We start from the raw sequence: 22,135 nt of genomic DNA, 5'->3' as shown, positions 1-22,135 counted from the left end.
CGTTCACTGAGTCTGTACATAGTCAAGACCATGATCACTGAGTCTGTACATAGTCAAGACCATGATCACTGAGTCTGTACATAGTCAAGACCATGATCACTGAGTCTGTACATAGTCAAGACCATGATCACTGAGTCTGTACATAGTCAAGACCATGATCATTGAGTCTGTACATAGTCAAGACCATGATCACTGAGTCTGTACATAGTCAAGACCATGATCACTGAGTCTGTACATAGTCAAGACCATGATCACTGAGTCTGTACATAGTCAAGACCATGATCACTGAGTCTGTACATAGTCAAGACCATGATCATTGAGTCTGTACATAGTCAAGACCATGATCACTGAGTCTGTACATAGTCAAGACCATGATCACTGAGTCTGTACATAGTCAAGACCATGATCACTGAGTCTGTACATAGTCAAGGTTGTGCTCACTGAGTCTGTACAGAGTTAATTAAGACCATGATCACTGAATCTGTACATAGTAAATTAAGACCATGATCACTGAGTCTGTACATAGTCAAGGTTGTGATCACTGAGTCTGTACATAGTCAAGGTTGTGATCACTGAGTCTGTACATAGTCAAGGTTGTGATCACTGAGTCTGTACATAGTCAAGGTTGTGATCACTGAGTCTGTACATAGTCAAGGTTGTGATCACTGAGTCTGTACATTGTCAAGGTTGTGTTCACTGAGTCTGTACATTGTCAAGATTGTGATCACTGAGTCAGTACATTGTCAAGGTTGTGATCACTGAGTCTGTACATTGTCAAGATTGTGATCACTGAGTCAGTACATTGTCAAGATTGTGATCACTGAGTCAGTACATTGTCAAGGTTGTGATCACTGAGTCAGTACATTGTCAAGGTTGTGATCACTGAGTCAGTACATTGTCAAGATTGTGATCACTGAGTCAGTACATTGTCAAGGTTGTGATCACTGAGTCAGTACATTGTCAAGGTTGTGATCACTGAGTCAGTACATTGTCAAGGTTGTGATCACTGAGTCAGTACATTGTCAAGGTTGTGATCACTGAGTCTGTACATAGTCAAGGTTGTGCTCACTGAGTCGGTACAAGGTCTGGTTTTCTTTCATTTTGTCAGTACTCTCTGTTTAGGACCAAGAAAGCATTGTAATTAGTTGTGTTTTTTGGTTGTTTATTTTAAAGATTTGTCTGGGTCATATGGTGTTTCAGTCCTAGGGCTGTATGGGGTCTGTTTGAATTTGTGTGTTCACTATCTCTCGTTCTCTCTATTTCAGGCTGGTTTTCTCTCTTTCTCTTTGTCACCTCATCTACACGCTTAGCACCAGTGTTACCACTCAGTCAAAATCAACCCTCTGATTATTGACATAATCACTTTATATAATCTGATACATTTACAAAATAGTTGCAATCCTCCTTTTTGTCCCTTAGGCTGACCTTTAGGCTGACCCTTTGGGTGACCTTTTTGCTGTCTCTTTGGCTGACCTTTTGGCTGACCCTTCAACTGACCTTTTGACTGACTTACATTTATGTGTGTGTGTGTGTGTGTGTGTATATAGAGTATATGTGTATGTGTGTGTGTGTATATAGAGTATATATGTGTGTGTATAGAGTATATGTGTATGTGTGTGTATATATAGAGTATATGTGTGTGTTCTCTCCCATCCCCTGGACAATAGAAGTGCATGTCAACCTACATCAGGATAATTCATATCAGGAACAAACTAACGTCTGGAGACACAAAGGAAGAAAACTCTTGTCTTTGTCCTCCTCTCCTGTTCATTCTTCTCTCTTTTCTCTTTTCATCTCCCTCTTCTTATTCATCCATCTCTTCTCCCCCTTTATTCATCCATCTCTTCTCTCCCCTTTATTCATCCATCTCTTCTCTCCCCTGTATTCATCCATCTCTTCTCCCCCTTTATTCATCCATCTCTTCTCCTCCTTTATTCATCCATCTCTTCTCTCTCCTTTATTCATCCATCTCTTCTCCCCCTTTATTCATCCACCTCTTCTCTCTCCTTTATTCATCCATCTCTTCTCTCCCCTGTATTCATCCATCTCTTCTCTTCCCATTTCTTCTTTCTCTGCTCTATTCATTCCTATGGATTCCGCTTTCCTCTCCTGTATTGTCATTGCTATAAACACATGTAAACATACAGTCAGATAATCCCATATTAAACATACAGACAGACAGTTTATAATCACAGATAAACATACAGACAGACAGTTTATAATCACAAATAAACATACAGACAGACTGTTTATAATCACAGATAAACATACAGACAGACAGTTTATAATTCCATAACTAGATTTGAACTACTAGTAAAGTTACTGGGGCTTTAGTGATATCAAAGTTTTCGGCAGTACATTGGTGCAGCAAACTTTGAAAAATCATATGTTTTTAAAGTGTGAGAAGTCTTTGAAGGCTCATATCCATGTTATTAGGGTTCCTCTGGATACACTATATAGTTTCTTAATAGATATTTTTGTTATTTTTTAAATTTAAATAAATGAGAAGTACAGATACATTTTAGTACAAACATGTTTGTGCATCTGGTTCAGAAATTATATTTCAATGAAGCTGTTTTAAAAAGTAGGAAAAAGTCCTGTTGCTATGGTAACTCCGGTTAGGTAAGAGATATTTAGTTTGGTAAGAGATATTTAGTTTGGTAAGAGATATTTAGTTTGGTAAGAGATATTTCATGATAAGCTGGGCTAAACTGAGAAGTAGACGAAGATATGAAACACTCTAACTTTTTGTCTCTCATTTGTAAAGTGATCCAAATTGCAAATGTTTCTAAAAAGTTGTTTCAAATATTGTGAATTTTGTGTAGTGTTTAAATCACTATAAATTGTGTTCTGAATAATATTTTTTTATAATTGTTACAGATGACAACAGCTGAGAATTTGAGGACTCTCACCATCTTTTAATTTCTTCTCTAACAGTTTGGAAAGGTGTAAAAGTGGCTTACATGCGACAACTGTGACTTTAAAAAAAACTTGATAATAATGTTGGAGTGTCAACATTGGAAACTTCAGAATTCTGAAGAAATCTCATTTGGGTCAATTAAGGTTAAAGTTTAATAAAAGTGAAATATAGTTTGAAAACTATAAAAGATATCAGAAAGCTGTATAAATGCAACTTAATCCGGACCAGTCAGAACAAAATGTCTATCTTAAACGGTGTAACAGGAGCAGCCTAAGTGATAAGAAACAATATGTTGAAGAGCTAACCTGTCAATCCCTGTCATAAACATTCAGACAGACAATTCAGTAGCTGAGAATAAACCAAACCAACAGCCTCCAGAAGAATGTAACTGACAGATGTTTTATCACTAATCTGAGAATGGAGGCCAAGGGAGGATTATGACCCCCCCCCCCCCCCCACACACACACACACACACACTAGCATGTACACCCCATTCACACAAAAACACACCCACACAGACAACTCAAAATGTTACACACACACATACTGGCATATACACCCCCCAAAACACACACACAGACAGCTCAAAATGTTACACACACATGCTTGCATGTACACCCCCCAACATACACACACACAGACAACTCAATATGTTACACACACACACACGCTGGCATATACACCCCCCAACATACACACACACACACACACACATAGACAACTCAATATGTTACACACAAACTCAAACACCTCAATATGTAACACTGCCATAAAAACACAATGAATCACAAATATACATATTTGTATACACACTCACACACACCCACACACACACACTCAGACAAACAAATACCTCATTCACACAATCATTATGAGACCCTCTCTTCATCTCCATCGTTCCTCCATCTCTCTCCTCAGTCCAATATTTCTCTTTTCTCACAATCTCTCTACATCTATGTCCATCTCACTCTCACACTCTCTCATTCTCTCTTTGCCCCTCTCGTTCTCTCACTCCTGCGCACTACTACTCTTCTAGCGGATGAGTGTCCCTGACTCCTGATGGTTCCTGAGCACTGAACTACACCTTCATCAGGCTCCCGGGAAATAATGGAAACAGTTTAATAATCATCATAATGTAGTTTCAGCTGACGCGACCAGACGCTGGTCTGGCAGGAGAAAGACCAACTACCCGGCTATCCGGACGACATGCAGTTGTTCCTGATGAGGCTCTCTGGTGGACATTCACGGTACTACACAGATACATAGGTTTCAAAACAAAATGCTTACAAGCGAAAAGATCTCAATTAATTTTTATAAGGCTGTTTTCGAAGTAGTTTGTAAAGTAATACTATAATTATATGAACTTGAAAAGCGGAATAATACAAATCTGAATTTGTGATTTCAATTGAGTGTTGTCACATGTTTAGGCTAATATGTTTTACAAAATATTTAATGGAATAATGTGTTTAAATCTCATTAAGGACAGAGCAGGACAGTTCGAAAACAAATCAGTTCGAAACAAATCAGTACCCAATAAGCGGTCAGTCCATCCAACACGCTTCCTCAAAGTGGTGCAATACAAGTATTGACGTTATTGGCTATGGTCCAGCTTGAAATCTTTGTTAACATTATCAAAAGTCGAACCTCTAAACAATTCTTCATCCGTCGGATTGGTATTGTTCTCGTCTTTTAGCATTTGTGAAATGTTCAGGTAAAACAGCATTCTTCCTGTAGGCGCCGGTAGATTGTGAAACACCCCAGTGCTGATGCGGAGAACATGGATTATCCTGCTCCAAGTGAGAAGTACCGCGTAAGGCTCCGCCCTCGGGTGAAATATCGTGGTTTATGGAGACCTGTAGTTCGTCATGTCGAACCAAAACTAGAGAACGGAGTCCCGATACTGGACTGTGGACGTTTAAACATGGAAACAGCGTAAGTACAGTATTTATTTCATTACCAACGTTTTAAAACTTAGATAAACTTGAATTACTTCAGTTGAAGTGTAGCCTGTACGAGTATGGATTCCACCGCCCAACGGTGAGATCGGTGTCACAACAAAACCGACACAATATTCTGATTTCTCTGATCGTTTTCTTTAGAGTCTTAATATTGTTTTTGTTGTATATCGAATTTATAGGCTGAGCTGTTGCCATTTGTATGTACTACAATAGTTGAACACAGGTTGCAACCCAGTCGTTGATTTCTATTTCCAATAAAACCACAGTCATCTAAGTTGTTTTGGGAGCAGAATGCTAATGTCGCTCTGCACTTTCTGAGTTCATATCATTTTCAAGGTGGTGGAGTAACATGCTGCTGTGCCACTTATGGGGAGGTGAATGTAAAATGAGTTATGATTTGTTGAAAAACTGAGATAGTTTATTTGTTGCAGATGTATTTACGCTGTTTCAGTCAATGAGTCGTTGTCCCGTGTCATTGTCAGAACCACCCTTCCAGCAGGACCAGTTCTTAGTTATTTCAGATTTCACATACCAGGGGTGTGCAATCAGTCCGCCAAATCGTCAATTTAAGTAAAACACACTTCTGTTTGCCAAATTCAGGTAACTCATTCTCAGTCAGTTTCCTGAGTATCAGCCGGTCAGGTCAGTCAGTTTCCTGAGTATCAGCCGGTCAGGTCAGTCAGTTTCCTGAGTATCAGCCGGTCAGGTCAGTCAGTTTCCTGAGTAGCAGCCGGTCAGGTCAGTCAGTTTCCTGAGTAGCAGCCGGTCAGGTCAGTCAGTTTCCTGAGTAGCAGCCGGTCAGGTCAGTCAGTTTACTGAGTAGCAGCCGGTCAGGTCAGTCAGTTTCCTGAGTAGCAGCCGGTCAGGTCAGTCAGTTTCCTGAGTAGCAGCCGGTCAGGTCAACAATAACATTGTTGAAGCAGAGTGACTATGAAAAACTACCAGACTCAGAGGGGTGACCAGTCCTCTTTTGGCTGTGCCGGGTGAACATTTTAAAAGTACAAGTTGTAATAATAAATGCATTTGGGCTGTGTCCAGAGTCTATAAAACCTAATCCAGGTCAGAAGCATGACTGCAGCAAAGGCCCAGTTCTCATCGATGGCACAGGTGGAGCATGTGCCCAGCAGAGTGGCAGCTGAAATCGTCAGGTATCGTCTTGATCTGCAACACAACCAGGAGGGCTTTGGACAGGGACAGCAACAAGTCTTTCGACTCTGGTACTCCGGAGGTGTGAGCCAAGACCTCATGTCCTCCTGAGTTTAAACAGGGCAGGAGACGGAGAAAAGTGCATTCCTTAGAATGACAGGATTTACTGCATAAGACCTTGGGGCTGAGACAGGTGGGTCCAGTGACACTGTGGCCCTATCAGGGGGAGGCCCCGGACAGGGCCCAACAGGCAGGAAGTCAGTCCACCCACATTGCCAAGCATCAACCAAAGGGACCCCCACCAACCTCAACCACCCTGAATGAGGGCTGAGTATTGCCAGCAGAGTACAGCCCAATTGCACAAGTGCGCAACAGAGAGACAACAAGAAGCCAGTGACTCCACCCCTGATTATTCATCACTTTAATCACTTAAAATATTAAATGTTTCCCTTTTCAAATACATCTACTGCTTTTCACAAAACAGAATTGAAAGATGTCCTTATAATGAACATTGGATTTATGGTACAGCACTGCAGGTTCTCCACCATAGATTGGCTCGATAGGGTTTCAAGATAACTGGAACATGTACATCTACCTGGGAAAATACATGAAATAAATGATGGCAGAAACATTCCAACAACAATACATTTATTTATACTTCGTTTGAGTTCTTAGCTTAGGTAGTGACCGTATAGTTTTCATTTGTGTTGGGTAAAATGTGTAATAAACCTAGTTGGAATCCAACAGTATTTAAAGCTCAAAACTGATTTAACAAAAGCCATTGTTGGTCTCTGGATGGAGAGTAATTTGTTAACTCTGTTTCTGAAGATCATAAAGTACTCTGATTTAGTTTGCAGCCTTAAAAGCACTAAACTTCCTAGAAGAATAACTTTTTGGTTCACTGGCCATTTTGTCAGCCAACTCCCATCCCTTTACACCACAAAATACACAAACTAGGATAATTGTGTGATGATTCGATAAAATAATACAAATATTTCCAACGTGGTACTTTGGTGTTCAATTTACAAAACAATATTGTGACTTCACCTGAGTCTACTGTAAACCAAAATATCACAGATCAGAAATGTTCCGCTGGACCTGAAAGGAGGTCACCGTGGCATCAGAGACAACAGAAGTGAAGTGCTTCTGTCAGAGTTACCAGATGCAGCTGTTTCCAATACTATTGGGCTAATATTGTTTACAGTCTTACATCTGGCAACCCTGGTCCTGAGGTAATTTGCTAGCAGTTGCAGTTTAAAGTGAAACTAACATTTAAAAGCACCATGCGTGTTGCTGCACCCTGTCTCTCCGTTTGCGCTAGTGAAGACCGTGCGCAGTCTGAAGTTGCTTGTGCGGCTGGTCTGTGTGCTGGATTCATTGTCTGGCTCCAAGGACAAGTGTTTCTCAAATGGCACATAGTTACAACAGCACCAGGAGCTCAATGACCTTAAGAACAGTGTTGGAACTCCACAGATTGAGTATATACCAAGAAAATGCAATAGATGTGTATATAACAAAGACTTTACTTTGCCGTGGTGCCACGGTAAAACGAACGCAGCAGAATCGCTGGAAATGCAGTCTGTCGATTATTACGTTTTTGCCAATTGGTGGGCGATATCGGTGCATCCCTAAACTCAAGTTTATTCTTTCTTTCCTCGCCCGCCTCTCTCCCACTCCCTCCAGGGATCTGTGTCTGGGGGCGTTGGGGGTGTTGTTGCTGTTATTCTGCAGTCTGGATGTGTGGTATTTCCTCCGGGTGGCGTGGGCGGTGATCGGTGCCTGGTTCCAGAAGCCGGTCTGGGACGTCCTGGGGGAGCAGAGCGTGCCGGGGCGGGTCCTGCTTCAAGACATCGACATGGGACACATGAACAACGCTCGCTACCTCCGGGAGTGTGACTTCGCCAGGTGAGAGGAAGGCATTGGGCTACTGATAAACTCAAGTAGCTCCGGACCCCTGAATAGTGTGTGTCTTTGCTGTTTGTCTCTGTGTGTGTTTAACATACTGGACTGACCCAGGTTCAGGTGTTATTAATGTAATATCATCCTGTCTCTGTGTGTGTTTAACATACTGGACTGACCCAGGTTCAGGTGTTATTAATGTAATATCATCCTGTCTCTGTGTGTGTTTAACATACTGGACTGGCCCAGGTTCACATGTTATTAATGTAATATCATCCTGTCTCTGTGTGTGTTTAACATACTGGACTGACCCAGGTTCAGGTGTTATTAATGTAATATCATCCTGTCTCTGTGTGTGTTTAACATACTGGACTGACCCAGGTTCAGGTGTTATTAATGTAATATCATCCTGTCTCTGTGTGTGTTTAAAATACTGGACTGGCCCAGGTTCACATGTTATTAATGTAATATCATCCTGTCTCTGTGTGTGGTTAACATACTGGACTGACCCAGGTTCAGGTGTTATTAATGTAATATCATCCTGTCCCTCCAGGTTCTCCTTGTACAGCCGTAATGGGGTTTTTAAGGCTTGCAGAGCCCTGAGGGCCACACTCGTGGTAGGGGCCACTACTATCCGCCTACGCCGGGCCCTTTTTCTCGGGGAAGCATTTGAGCTACGCACCAGAATCGTGGTGTGGGACGAGAAGGCCTTTTACCTGGAGCAACGCTTTGTCTCCTGCAGGTGTGTTTGAGTGACCTTGTGTGCACATTAGTGATGGTCAAACAAGGCTTCATTAGAGTTCTTTTAGGAGCAGGATATTTTGCTGGCAGCACTCAGATTTGTTTTTTAAATTTGAAGATAATAAAACTTTAACAATCTAGTTTGTAAAAAAGAACAAACAAAAACAACATTGGAACGGACATTAAACATAAAATGAATAGATTGAAAGACTAGATAAAACATGCTTTATATATTACAATGATTACTTTTAATTTGAAAAAGAAAATCTGAGTCAGCGCTGCTAGCATCATATCCAGCAGCTAGAACAATGGTTATGATGCCTTGAATGGCTGTCACTATGTTTCAAAAACACTGAACTTAAACTAGATTTTTAGTCAATTTAATTGCACACTATGTAGGCTATGATCTCTATTTTTAAGTGATGTTATCTACGCTGTTTACACCCATGTTTTGAAAATCACATATCAACCGTAATTGCAATATGTCGTAATTGCAATATGTCGATTCAGTATTTTATCCAAATCATGCACCCCTATCATGAATTAATATTCAGCGGATTCCATCTATGTTTTATGTTCTAGGGATGGTCTAGTAGCAGCTGTCATGTTCTGTAAACAGAATGTCATCCGCAGCAGCCCTGAAAAAATACTACAATATCTCTGCAAGAGAAAGGTGAGATGGAGGAGGAGATGGCCAGGAAGGCATTTCCTTAGGTCAGGTATCGCTCAGTCCTATTCAGTCTCATGTGTATGTTTTGTTCTCCAGGTGGAGTGTCCAGACTACCCTGAAGAGCTCCAGCACTGGATCAGCTTCATCTCAGCCAGCAGTCAGGCCCTGAGAGCCCAGAGTGGACTGAAGGACACTACAACAGAGAGTTCCCAAGCGAACGTTGAAGAACAGGAGAATGCTGGAGAACAGGAACATCTAAAAGACAAGGACAAGTGAATTGGTGGTTTGTTTTGGTTGATTATTTGTAATGAACAACAGCCTCTACTCAGTCAGGTCTGGGGTGTATTCATTTGGGGATGTAACATTTTACCAAACAGAAGTGAAGCAGTTTGCTACAAAAACCTGCCTATTTCATAATTCTTTTGACATAAAGTGTAGGAAGCTTCCTTCATTTGTCTGGTCAAAGCTATGGAAAAACACATCACAACTTAAACTTCATCTGTCTTCACTCTGATCTCCTGTCTGCTGGTGAGTTCACTGGCACTGTCTTTCTCAAATAGAAGTCACTTGCAAAGATCTGAGAGGATGTGACCGTTATAAGCAATGTTGTGAAATGACATTTCCCATTAAAGGGGCAGTTGGAGCTGTTTCCAGGCGGATTAGACCTGAAGATCCTCTCCAGTCTGAAGTGCATTGAGTGTAGAGTCAGTTTGAGACATTAGACAATTCAGGATTGTTGTGACCTGTTTTCTGCAATTTCTGGTGGGGGTTGCCACTTGTCTGTGCTGACCATTCCTTGGACGAATTGTTCATGTGTCAAGTGGGTAAATTGCATTTGTTTATGTTGTTGCTAAATAAAATCACTTTTGATTTGAATATTGATTTGAGTCTTTTGTCAGGCATTTAAAGGATATGTCTACCAATATTGATTATTAAATATGACCGCTATAAACGTCATTTTATTCAGAAACTTTGAACATTAAGTAGAAGCTACACCACAGCCATCGAGCTTTCTGCGTTGCCATCAGCTGTCAACAGTTTTGGAACGTCTCCTTTGAAATAAGTGACTGCTGTTACACTGCTCGTTCTGCGTCACGTCCAGTGGCAGCGTCCAAGCCCAGCTTAACGAAACGCTACAGGTTTCATTCTAGACGTTCATCTGTCATTGTGAATTGAAATCTATTGATTTTTGGACTCAAAAAAATCATACAAATAATGGTAACTCTGCCCTATTACACTGAATAAAATTATATATGCGACACTTGACACTTAAATGGGGGCAAAAACCAAAGTGTTGCGTTTATAATTTTGTTCAGTGTATGTAAGGGGAAAATGAGTGTTCTTGACGCAGTAGTGTTTGTCAAGCTATCACGTTTTTGTAAGACCAATGGGATTGATGCAGTGTGAGCGGTCCGGAAGTAAGAACAGCATTGACCGGCTTTTGCACTTCGCAGCACGTCTTCAGAAAATATGCTGTAAGTTCTGTATTGATTTACTAAATTACGAAAGTCATTAGAACACAGTGTAACTGTCTTTGTCCATATGTATACTTCAGAATTTAATGACGGCAAATGGGGGTATTCTCGACGTCTTGTTTGAACTAGCTTAGTAAGCCTAGCTACACCCCTATCTGTCATTCGAGTAGCAAACGCTAGCACTGCAGGCTAGTCCGTAATGTTATTGAACGTCATTGTACGAGTGAACGATAGCAATATATGGATTGAGTTACATTTAAGTGGAATTTAGTTGTGAATTACATTTAAGTGGAATTTAGTCTCACACTACTGCCGGTTTAGCCAATGACCTGGCTATAGCCAGCTACTGCAACGTGAGTCTCTAGAGGCTGAGCATCCATTTCTTTACTTGGCTAGCTAAACATAAACGATGTGTATATATTAATATATGTATACATTTGTAAAACCAAATCGCAAAAATAATTTTCTGAAATTTTCAGTTCATAATATATTACTTTCCTGAAGTATCATCACACACACAGAGACACAAAAGGAAACTAGCAAAAGCTGCCCAGTGTTTGGTTCCCTAATGAAACCGGACCTCTGTTGTGTAATGTACACCTTTGTAGATGTTGCTCCAGTGGCAGCATAGTTAATAAATGTTAGGTGATGCCGAAGCTTCCTAGTGTCTCAACTCCATAGTGGTATGTAGACATTTTGTCTTTCCATTTCTAAGCTTTTTTTAGACCATTAAGGTGGGAATGATATCGAAGAAAGTTTTTAATTTAACAGCAGTGGGCCAGATTTGAACCTGTGATGCAACAGTATATTTCCCCCAGAGACACTGCCTTTGGTAGACCTCTGAATCACCCCAGACCACCGTAGACCTCTGAATCACCCCAGACCACCGTAGACCTCTGAATCACCCCAGACCACCGTAGACCTCTGAATCACCCCAGACCACCGTAGACCTCTGAATCACCCCAGACCACCGTAGACCTCTGAATCACCCCAGACCACCGTAGACCTCTGAATCACCCCAGACCACCGTAGACCTCTGAATCACCCCAGACCACCGTAGACCTCTGAATCACCCCAGACCACCGTAGACCTCTGAATCACCCCAGACCACCGTAGACCTCTGAATCACCCCAGACCACCGTAGACCTCTGAATCACCCCAGACCACCGTAGACCTCTGAATCACCCCAGACCACCGTAGACCTCTGAATCACCCCAGACCACCGTAGACCTCTGAATCACCCCAGACCACCGTAGACCTCTGAATCACCCCAGATCAGCTGCAGAAAGACATTAATGTGCACTCTAATTAATTCTGTCTGTTATCTCTCGCTCTCCGATAACTAATAATGTAATTAATACCACTCCTCTCTGCCTCTCTCATTCACATAACTGGTAATGTAATTAATACCACTCCTCTCTGCCTCTCTCATTCACATAACTGGTAATGTAATTAATACCACTCCTCTCTGCCTCTCTCATTCACATAACTGGTAATGTAATTAATACCACTCCTCTCTGCCTCTCTCATTCACATAACTGGTAATGTAATTAATACCACTCCTCTCTGCCTCTCTCATTCACATAACTGGTAATGTAATTAATACCACTCCTCTCTGCCTCTCTCATTCACATAACTGGTAATGTAATTAATACCACTCCTCTCTGCCTCTCTCATTCACATAACTGGTAATGTAATTAATACCACTCCTCTCTGCCTCTCTCATTCACATAACTGGTAATGTAATTAATACCACTCCTCTCTGCCTCTCTCATTCACATAACAGGTAATGTAGTTAATACCACTCCTCTCTGCCTCTCTCATTCATTTAACTGGTAATGTAGTTAATACCACTCCTCTCTGCCTCTCTCATTCACATAACAGGTAATGTAGTTAATACCACTCCTCTCTGCCTCTCTCATTCACATAACAGGTAATGTAGTTAATACCACTCCTCTCTGCCTCTCTCATTCATTTAACTGGTAATGTAGTTAATACCACTCCTTATATCTCCTCCAGAGGGATGCTGCTGTGTTCACTTGGGGCCCTGCTGCTGCTCTTCTCCAGTGTGGATGTGTGGTATTTCCTGCGTGGGGTGGTGGTGGCCGTGCAGGCCTGGTTCCTGCCCCCGGTCTGGGACGTCCTGGCTGAGCAGAGTGTCCCTGGCAGGGTCCTGCCTCATGACCTGGATTACATGGGACACATGAACAACGCTCGCTACCTCCGGGAGTGTGACTTCGCCAGGTGTCTGATTTCCTGCCTGTTTTTGATACTGAATGTTTTTGTTTAACCTTTATTTATGCAGGTTGTCTCAGTGAGGTTTCCAAGGGAAACCTGTTGATCGCAGCAGGGAGAGGGGAGGTTCTGTTTCTCACCAATCAGACATAACCATACATAATTAAATCCGTGATATGGAAAGAGAGCTGTGGGAATAGGCTCACTCCACCAGAGTCTTTCACAGAGCTGTGGGAATAGGCTCACTCCTCCAGAGTCTTTCACAGGGCTGTGGGAATAGGCTCACTCCTCCGGAGTCTTTCACAGGGCTGTGGGAATAGGCTCACTCCTCCGGAGTCTTTCACAGGGCTGTGGGAATAGGCTCACTCCTCCGGAGTCTTTCACAGGGCTGTGGGAATAGGCTCACTCCTCCGGAGTCTTTCACAGGGCTGTGGGAATAGGCTCACTCCTCCGGTGTCTTTCACAGGGCTGTGGGAATAGGCTCACTCCTCCGGAGTCTTTCACAGGGCTGTGGGAATAGGCTCACTCCTCCGGAGTCTTTCACAGAGCTGTGGGAATAGGCTCACTCCTCCGGAGTCTTTCACAGGGCTGTGGGAATAGGCTCACTCCTCCGGAGTCTTTCACAGAGCTGTGGGAATAGGCTCACTCCTCCGGAGTCTTTCACAGAGCTGTGGGAATAGGCTCACTCCTCCGGAGTCTTTCACAGGGCTGTGGGAATAGGCTCACTCCTCCGGTGTCTTTCACAGGGCTGTGGGAATAGGCTCACTCCTCCGGAGTCTTTCACAGAGCTGTGGGAATAGGCTCACTCCTCCGGAGTCTTTCACAGGGCTGTGGGAATAGGCTCACTCCTCCGGAGTCTTTCACAGAGCTGTGGGAATAGGCTCACTCCTCCGGAGTCTTTCACAGAGCTGTGGGAATAGGCTCACTCCTCCAGAGTCTTTCACAGGGCTGTGGGAATAGGCTCACTCCTCCATGCAGTAACATTTGTGAGTTTGAGCATTAACAACTTGTACTGGACTGACTAGGCGTTTCCAAATTCCCTTCACTCTAATTGCTCCCAGGTTGTTGTTGTGCTTTAGAAAACATTTCAGTTCTTGGCTATGTAATAAAATAAGAGAGACACTCATCCAGGTTCCACTGTTAAACACCCTGTTCCCTCATCCAGGTTCCACTGTTAAACACCCTGTTCCCTCATCCAGGTTCCACTGTTAAACACCCTGTTCCCTCATCCAGGTTCCACTACTACATGCGGAACGGGATATTTAGAACGCTTCATTCCCTGAGGGCCACCATGGTGGTGGGGGCGTCTACGATCCGCTACCGCCGCTCCCTGGCCTTCTGGGAGGCCTTCGACCTGCGCACACGCATTGTGGCCTGGGACGACAAGTCCTTCTTCGTTGAGCAGCAGTTTGTTTCCCAGCGCGACGGGTTCATCTCCGCGGTGATGCTGTGCAGACAGAATGTTCTCCGTAGCAACCCAGAGAGCATCCTCCAGCTGCTCTGCAAGAGAAAGGTGAGATTGGAGCTGACGAACTGTAACATCCCTCCACAGGTAGCCCCACATGTTACCACTGGATAAAGATGTTATCAGCTTTAACTGGTTCATTTCCTAGGAAATCAATGAATTTGTTCCTGTAAATTGAATAAACATTTACTTGATGGTATCCAGATTCGTCTCCTCCTGTGGTTTTCCAACAGTTAGAACATTGACCAGTGTGTTGAGACGCAGAGGACCTCCAGTTTCCATGTGAACAACCATTCCAACCTCCCCCTAAAGTGTGGACTTAACAAAGCAGCACATTGGTTTTAAAGGAAAGAATGTGAGTGAGCTCTGGAAATACACATCATATTTGACTCTTTCATGTGTATGTTTTGTTCTCCAGGTGGAGTGTCCAGACTACCCTGAAGAGCTCCAGCACTGGATCAGCTTCATCTCAGCCAGCAGTCAGGCCCTGAGAGCCCAGAGTGGACTGAAGGACACCACAGCAGAGAGTTCCCAGGAGAACACTGGAGAACAGGAGAACGTTGGAGAACAGGAACATCTGGAAGACAAGGACAAGTGAAACACAGAGACACACACTAAACCCTGGTTACATAGTAGCCCTGACATTACACATTTTGGTTTTAGCCCTGCAAAGACACCTGATCTTCATGTTGGTAAAATAAATCAGATAGGCCCTAGAAGTGAAATGTATGACGCTGGTAGCACTCATCTTCTGGGGTTGGTGAAACCTGACTGACATCCCAGGGTTGGGGTCCAATCCAGTTCCAGTCAATTCAGAAAGTAAAACCAAATCCCAATTCCAGATGTTGCTTAATTGAAAAGAAGTGGGTTTTCAATTTGGTTTCTGAACTGGAATTGGACTTGACCCCTGCACTGTTAGACTGTAGATAGAACCCGGCCACTGGCTTCCATTTCACAGAGCTGTTGGCCAAACTGCATGTAAAGCATCAGCAGCAATACTCAGCACTGCAGCTGTTTAATATGAAGAACTTGAATGAAAGATAAGCTATATGTATATAAAGATGTATAATATAAAGAATACTGTCTAATGAGAGATATATACAGTGAGGGAAAATGTTTTGATCCCCTGCTGATTTTGTACATTTGCCCACTGACAAATGATCTGTCTATAATTTTAATGGTATGTTTATTTGAACAGTGAGAGACAGAATAACAACAAAAATAATCCTGAAAAATGCATGTCAAAAATGTTATGAATTGATTTGCATTTGAATGAGTGAAATATGTATTTGATCCCCTCTCAATCAGAAAGATTTCTGGCTCCCAGGTGTCTTTTATACAGGTAACGAGCTGAGATTAGGAGCGCACTCTTAAAGGGAGTGCTTCTTATCTCCTCTTGTTACCTGTATAAAAGACACCTGTCCACAGAAGCAATCAATCAATCAGATTCCAAACTCTCTACCAAGGCCAAAACCAAGGAACTGTCCAACGATGTCAGGGACAGGATTGTAGACCTACACAAGGCTGGAATGGACTACACATAAAAATTATAGACTGATCATTTCTTTGTCAGTGGACAAATTTACAAAATCAGCAGGGGATCAAATACTTTTTCCCCCTCACTCTTTTTTGGAAAGGAAAGAATAAGGTGCAGTGGTCTCTTCATTTTTTTCCAGAGATGTGTGTGTATATATATATGAGTTAAATGATGTGAGGCGCTGTGTAAATTACTTATTGCACTGGAATCTGAGGCACAGAGAGAACAAAACATTCAGTTGATGTTAAACTACCGAACTGACATAGCAATGCTCCATGCAAATAAAATGGAGCAAAATAAGTCTTTCTAGTGAGACCGTGCTGACGGACCAGAACCGTATCCACAGTGTTGTAGTGAGACCATGGTGATGGACCAGAACCGTATCCACAGAGGTTTAGTGAGACATTGGTGACGGACCAGAACCGTATCCACAGAGGTTTAGTGAGACATTGGTGATGGACCAGAACCGTATCCACAGAGGTTTAGTGAGACATTGGTGATGGACCAGAACCGTATCCACAGAGTACCTAAAGAAGTCAGCACTTTTTGACTAAGTTGATTATTACCCTGTTGATTAGTTCTCCTGGGTTCTGAACCCTGTTGATTAGTTCTCCTGGGTTCTGAACCCTGTTGATTAGTTCACCTGGGTTCTGAACCCTGTTGATTAGTTCACCTGGGTTCTGAACCCTGTTGATTAGTTCTCCTGGGTTCTGAACCCTGTTGATTAGTTCTCCTGGGTTCTGAACCCTGTTGATTAGTTCTCCTGGGTTCTGAACCCTGTTGATTAGTTCTCCTGGGTTCTGAACCCTGTTGATTAGTTCACCTGGGTTCTGAACCCTGTTGATTAGTTCTCCTGGGTTCTGAACCCTGTTGATTAGTTCTCCTGGGTTCTGAACCCGGTACATTAGTTCTCCTGGGTTCTGAACCCCGTTGAGCAGTTGACCTGGGCTCTAAACACTTGTTTCACATAAAGTGTCTCCATTCTGTGAGTAGGACTTTGGTCAGATTGGACCACATTGCTCTGTACTGAAACTGATTATTGACTTGACCCATTCATTTAACATGATTCCAATGTTATTTTCTTCTTGTACTGGTAATGTGCATTACATAACTTATTGTTTGTTGTCTATTTATTTTTAATGTTTGTTGTCTAGGAGAAATATTTATTCCAATTGAATTGAAATCATGTCAATTCTTCTGAATGCATTTTGAATAAAATGATATTTAAAGCTGATGACGTTTTCCTCTGACTGACATGTTAATGAGGTTTGGATGAATTGGACATCCTGGATGCACTTGCTGCTCTGTCCTCCAGGTGGCAGCAACTAACAGTGCTGAGTACAGGACAGAGCCATAGTGGCCCAAATTGTGGGAGTTGAGCATAGAGAAGGAGAGAGGCCCCCAACGCCTTGACGCTGTTCATAGAGAAGGGGAGAGGCCCCAACGCCTTGACGCTGTTCATAGAGAAGGAGAGAGGCCCACAACGCCTTGATGCTGTTCATAGAGAAGGAATTGTATCCATCTGAGGCAGCAGGCGTGTGGGGCCAGTGTAAAGAGTTTGAGTTTTTGCCGGCCAAGAAAAGCGCCAACTGTCTGCTCCTTGTTAAATAGCCTAGTGGTTAGAGAAGCGGACTTGCAAACTATAGGTCCCAAGTTCGTATCTCCTCACAGGCGAAGTGAAGTTATGCATTATGTATTATTCCGTAAAGACGAAAACTTAGTTGGCTAAAACCTACAGTATCTACATTATAGTAAACCTGAAAAAAAAACAGTTTACAGTTCTATTGCAACTGTTTCTGGTGGATTTTCGAAGTAAGCATCCGTGCATGCGTTTTGGGACAGGATAGACAAATACGTTTGCTGGATACAGCATAAGTTATGTTATAGTAAGCCTTACATAAAACCTTATATGGTTATATTGCGTCTGTTTCTGAAATGGAAAAATTCATCTTCAGTCTCACTAGAAATTGCTCAAATCTTATGATTATTCCTAGGAAGTTAGTAGATACTAGTAAGCCTATTACTGCCTAAGCAGCCTAAGCTGTTAAAACGGCCAGTGGCAAAAGCAATACAGTTCATAGACGCTATAATGGAGGTAAACTTAATAAGAAACGTTAGTCAGTTTAACACAATCCTCAATGGAGTCTGGTGACTGCTGAAACGTGTAATGCCGTGGCGTAGTGATTAAAGACAGTGCCTCTCATGTGGAAGTCCTAAGTTTGAATCTATTGAGAGCAATGACATTAATTAATTATTTCTGGTAGATTCCACAATTCTCTCGTCTTTTCACTTGATGAAAAAGTTGGTTATCGTCACTTTTGTTGATAGTTATTGTATCAATGTCATTCATGAATGAAAGAAAAAAGTATGTTGTTATGCCATGAAAGAAAAAAGATTGTTCTTATGCCATGAAATGAAGTAACTTTGGCAGATTCGCTGGGAATTGCTCAATTCTAATGACTATTCCAGTAAGTTAGTAGATACCGGTAAAGCTTATGAGGCCTAATACACTGTTCAAACGGTCAGTGGCAAACACAATACAGTGCATAGACACTATTTGTGGAGGAAGGTAATTAATGGCCAATTAACTGTTAAAATGGCCAGTGGCAAAAGAGCTTTTGTTCAAGACAAACACAAGAGGCTACACTGATACACAGTGAATGTGCAGCTCTCTGGGGTCATAGTTGACACAGCCTTTCATGTGGGTGACCCGGGTTGGAATCTCAAGAGGGCGACACTTTCTTTTGCGAGCCGGCTGAACTGGGCTTGCCTGGTTTCCTGTTCATATAATAGAGTTATGTCGATAAAAGTGCGGGGGACAAAATGCCATTTTCAAAAAGTGGGGGGAAATGTTCCCCTCTTGTATAATGAACCCAACTTAGTGGTTTAAGTCACAGACTATGGAACAACAGGTCCCGTGTTCCTCTCCCATCCCAGTCAAAACACGTGATGCCTCAGGGTTGTAATGGCTACAACCTTCAGTAGCTACGTAACAGGAAGCCTGAAATAAAACAGTTCTGGTGGATTTTAGGATTTGTTTAGGAAAGACAAACATTTCTCAGGCTACAAGATTCTGTCGTATTTTCACTTGAAGAAATAGTCACTTATATTGATAGTTATTGTTTCAATGTCATTCACGAATTGCTAATAAGCTGTTAAAACGGCCAGTGGCAAAAGTTCATAGATACTGTTTGTGGTGGAGGTAAACTTAATAATAAACATTACTCAGTTTAACACAATGCTCTAATGCTGAAATGCTACACCAGCTCTCAGCAGCTGTATAGCTCTGCAGCACAGTCTTTTGTGTAGGGGACCTGGGTTTTAATCCAGGAAGGGCATCAATGATCTTTTTGATAAGGCTGGCTGAACTAGGCTAGCCTGGTTTCTTGTTTTTTACTTGAACTGTCAGGGTCGCAACTGAAAGAATGAAGCAAAAACTGTCTTACACACCATAAGAATTCATCTAAGCAATACGTTCCGTGAGAAACACAGAATGAATAGTGTCTATTTCTGTATTTCCTCACAGCTTGAAATCACAAAAAACAAGCGCTGTATTGGTTCTCTTTCACCCTGTTTTCTGTGGGATAACTAATGATTGAATCGTACATGGATCGACACATTCATTTAATGAAGGACACAATTGTAATTATACTCAGTTGTGCCTTAATGATGGGGCAGTCATATCGATAAACCTTGTAACTTACGCATTTACACAATCAGCGACTTTTTGCCAGCTTTCCTTGCAGGTGTGTTGCTTTTCGCCTGGATTATATTTTTATGTTCTTCATATATCTAAAATGATCGTTTGCTCCTCTTGAGTGAAATATCCGACTGTGGTAAAATTGTCCATGTTTGCAATTGGTCATATGGTGCAAATGCTGCCCATTTTATGTGAACGATCGCTCGTCGCTAGATTGGGAAAACCTGGGTTGATTTAACATGACACTGTCAAGACACCGCTTATGTGCCGTTGTTAGGCTTAGTGAAGCCAACTAACGAAAATAAATCTAAATCTGCGTCGTAGTTCAGACCTCAGGATCTTCATGATGACAGTTGACTTGTCAAACCAAGTCACAAACTTCAGTTTGAAGTGGGAAGTCAGTGGCTAAATCGCAAATGAACTGTTTTGACCTCCAGTTTTCCAAAGCTGAGGGATTGAAAATGCCTTGTACTACTTCAATCCTTTGTAATACTTACCCTAAATATTAATGGATAGGTCTGTGTATTTGTGCATTTGTTTGTCTGATTTTGAGAATTGACCAATGGTAAAAGATAAAATAAATGTTGAATTTGTTTTAATGGTTAATTTATAAAAGTTTAATTTATATTTATTTTAATGGTTTAATTTATTTTAATGGTCTCTTAAATGTTACATTTATTTTAATGGTTTGTTCATTTGACTGTCATCAGGGATGTGTCCCTGGAAATAGAAATGTCAGGATCCTCAGAGGTCCCTGTTTTATTTAATTAGCATTTTGGTTGTGAAGCAAATGAGGATTCCTAGCAGTGATTCCCCCCGGTAAAGCCTAGTCTGACCTCCCTAGCAAACCTCTTAATTCGCCAGAAGTGATATCAACTGGTTTTCCAAAAAATAGTTGCTGACATTTTTAACTTGTAACCTCTCAACAATCTGGGACCGTCTCTTATCACAACATCAACTGGGGAGAAATAACAACTCCTGCACCTCAACACCTGTAATGGTGAGTCCGGTTTTACGATTGACTTTTGCCACAGCTCTGATTTCCTGACAAGATACCTGATGGTGGCTGCTGTCTGTCAGTTGACCAGCCGGTCTGTGACTGTGACTACAGACCCCAGTCAGACATCCCCCTTCCAACTAGGACCCTTACCTGGAAAGTACAAAGGACCACTTAGCTACCCTGAGTGACACAACCCCAGAGACTCTGGACCCTGGGCTCACAGCAGAGTTTAGTAGAGGCCACTCCCTTAAGAGTGGATGTGGCAACCAGATTTCCTTGTTTGAAGGAGAAAGTCACCTTACACCTCTCACAGTTTTGTGTCCTGTTGGGTCTCTGTTCTGGCCCATGTTTTTCCGTCTTATCAGTTTGCTGGTGATGAGGTGTAATTGTGAGGGCAAACAGGGATGACAGTCACCAGAAGTACAATGTTCAACAAAGGTTTATTTTAACATAAGTAATATGTACAGTAACACAAGTAATATGTACAGTAACATGGAAAAAGGGGCTTTGTGGACCAGAGACAAGTACAAGAAAAACAAACACTGGGACCAGTCCAGAGGATGTAACTGAATCAAAAGCGACAATAATACATTTAAAATGATGCCTTTCAGAAACACATTTTAAACAAGCCCAATGTACTCTTAAACACTGATGAAATCTAATTAAAGCTGACTGTCAGCACTTTAACCCCATAGTTAATGTAACATCTATATACATTTATCATTCCAAACAGTATGTCTATATTTGTGACGGTTTTTGTTAAATGGTTCAGCCCTTTCCAGTCTCTGCACATTAATAAACTACTGGTTGAAATGAAGCTTTTCGAGGAAATACAGGCACTGTTGCCAGTAAAGATGAACACACTTATTTTTTCCAGTTGTGCAGTTCATGAAATAGGTTTAAATTTATAAAATGTTTTGTTCATGTAAATTAAGGAAAAATCAAGCATTGTTCAGTTCAGTTTTAAAGGTGAATATATTCTATTGAATTGACTACTATATCTGCCACCTCTTAATAAAACAGTATAGAAGTCATATTTTACTGGAAGAGACACAGTAAACAAATCAACCAGTAAATAAACCAGTACATCAAAATACTTTATCTCTAATCTATGTACTTTTGAGAATAATGTTTAATTACTTCTGTTTAATCATTCTTTGATTGATTTACATTGCAGACAATAAATCAGATCCAACTCCTCTAAACCTAAACATGACTTAATAAGATGGTAAAACTCCAGAGTCAAATGCTTGAGTGACATGTACCCAGTGAATGCAGAGAACGTGACGTTTAAAGGAAATGTTACGGCCCTTTTTTAGGGCCTTGGCGAACTAGCCACTGTCCTGAAAATCCATAATGGAAAAACACAGCCATTATTGAATGTTACAG

General features: G+C 41.8%; 2 protein-coding genes and 1 long non-coding RNA gene across 5 annotated transcripts; all 3 read left to right on the top strand.

Moving 5' to 3' along the window:
* Nucleotides 1-4,575: 4,575 nt before the first annotated feature.
* Nucleotides 4,576-10,214, top strand: them6 (thioesterase superfamily member 6). The gene is made up of 5 exons (XM_010866549.5): nucleotides 4,576-4,852; nucleotides 7,708-7,929; nucleotides 8,477-8,665; nucleotides 9,247-9,337; nucleotides 9,431-10,214. Exons 1-5 carry the CDS (start codon nucleotides 4,698-4,700, stop codon nucleotides 9,608-9,610), a joined length of 837 nt encoding a protein of 278 aa, XP_010864851.1. The 5' UTR covers nucleotides 4,576-4,697; the 3' UTR covers nucleotides 9,611-10,214.
* Nucleotides 10,215-10,687: 473 nt separating this feature from the next.
* Nucleotides 10,688-15,683, top strand: LOC114828694 (protein THEM6). Of its 3 annotated transcripts, none has more exons than XM_029115883.2 (4): nucleotides 10,688-10,809; nucleotides 12,829-13,053; nucleotides 14,278-14,557; nucleotides 14,928-15,683. In XM_029115883.2, exons 1-4 carry the CDS (start codon nucleotides 10,805-10,807, stop codon nucleotides 15,105-15,107), a joined length of 690 nt encoding a protein of 229 aa, XP_028971716.1. In that variant the 5' UTR covers nucleotides 10,688-10,804; the 3' UTR covers nucleotides 15,108-15,683. The 3 variants fall into 3 exon arrangements, with proteins under 3 accessions (XP_028971716.1, XP_034144743.1, XP_028971722.1); XM_034288852.1 differs by lacking the exon at nucleotides 10,688-10,809 and adding an exon at nucleotides 10,842-12,595; XM_029115889.2 differs by lacking the exon at nucleotides 10,688-10,809 and adding an exon at nucleotides 12,630-12,742.
* A 425-nt stretch (nucleotides 15,684-16,108) lies between these two features.
* On the top strand, nucleotides 16,109-17,280 carry LOC114838406. The gene is made up of 2 exons (XR_003781505.2): nucleotides 16,109-16,526; nucleotides 16,571-17,280. It is a non-coding gene; the product is annotated as an uncharacterized LOC114838406 (long non-coding RNA).
* Nucleotides 17,281-22,135: the final 4,855 nt, after the last annotated feature.

The sequence above is a fragment of the Esox lucius genome, chromosome 3, assembly GCF_011004845.1.
Source record: "Esox lucius isolate fEsoLuc1 chromosome 3, fEsoLuc1.pri, whole genome shotgun sequence".
Lineage (NCBI taxonomy): Eukaryota > Metazoa > Chordata > Actinopteri > Esociformes > Esocidae > Esox > Esox lucius.
The sequence above is the reverse complement of the archived record's forward strand: the minus strand, read 5'-3'. Positions and strand labels throughout refer to the sequence as shown.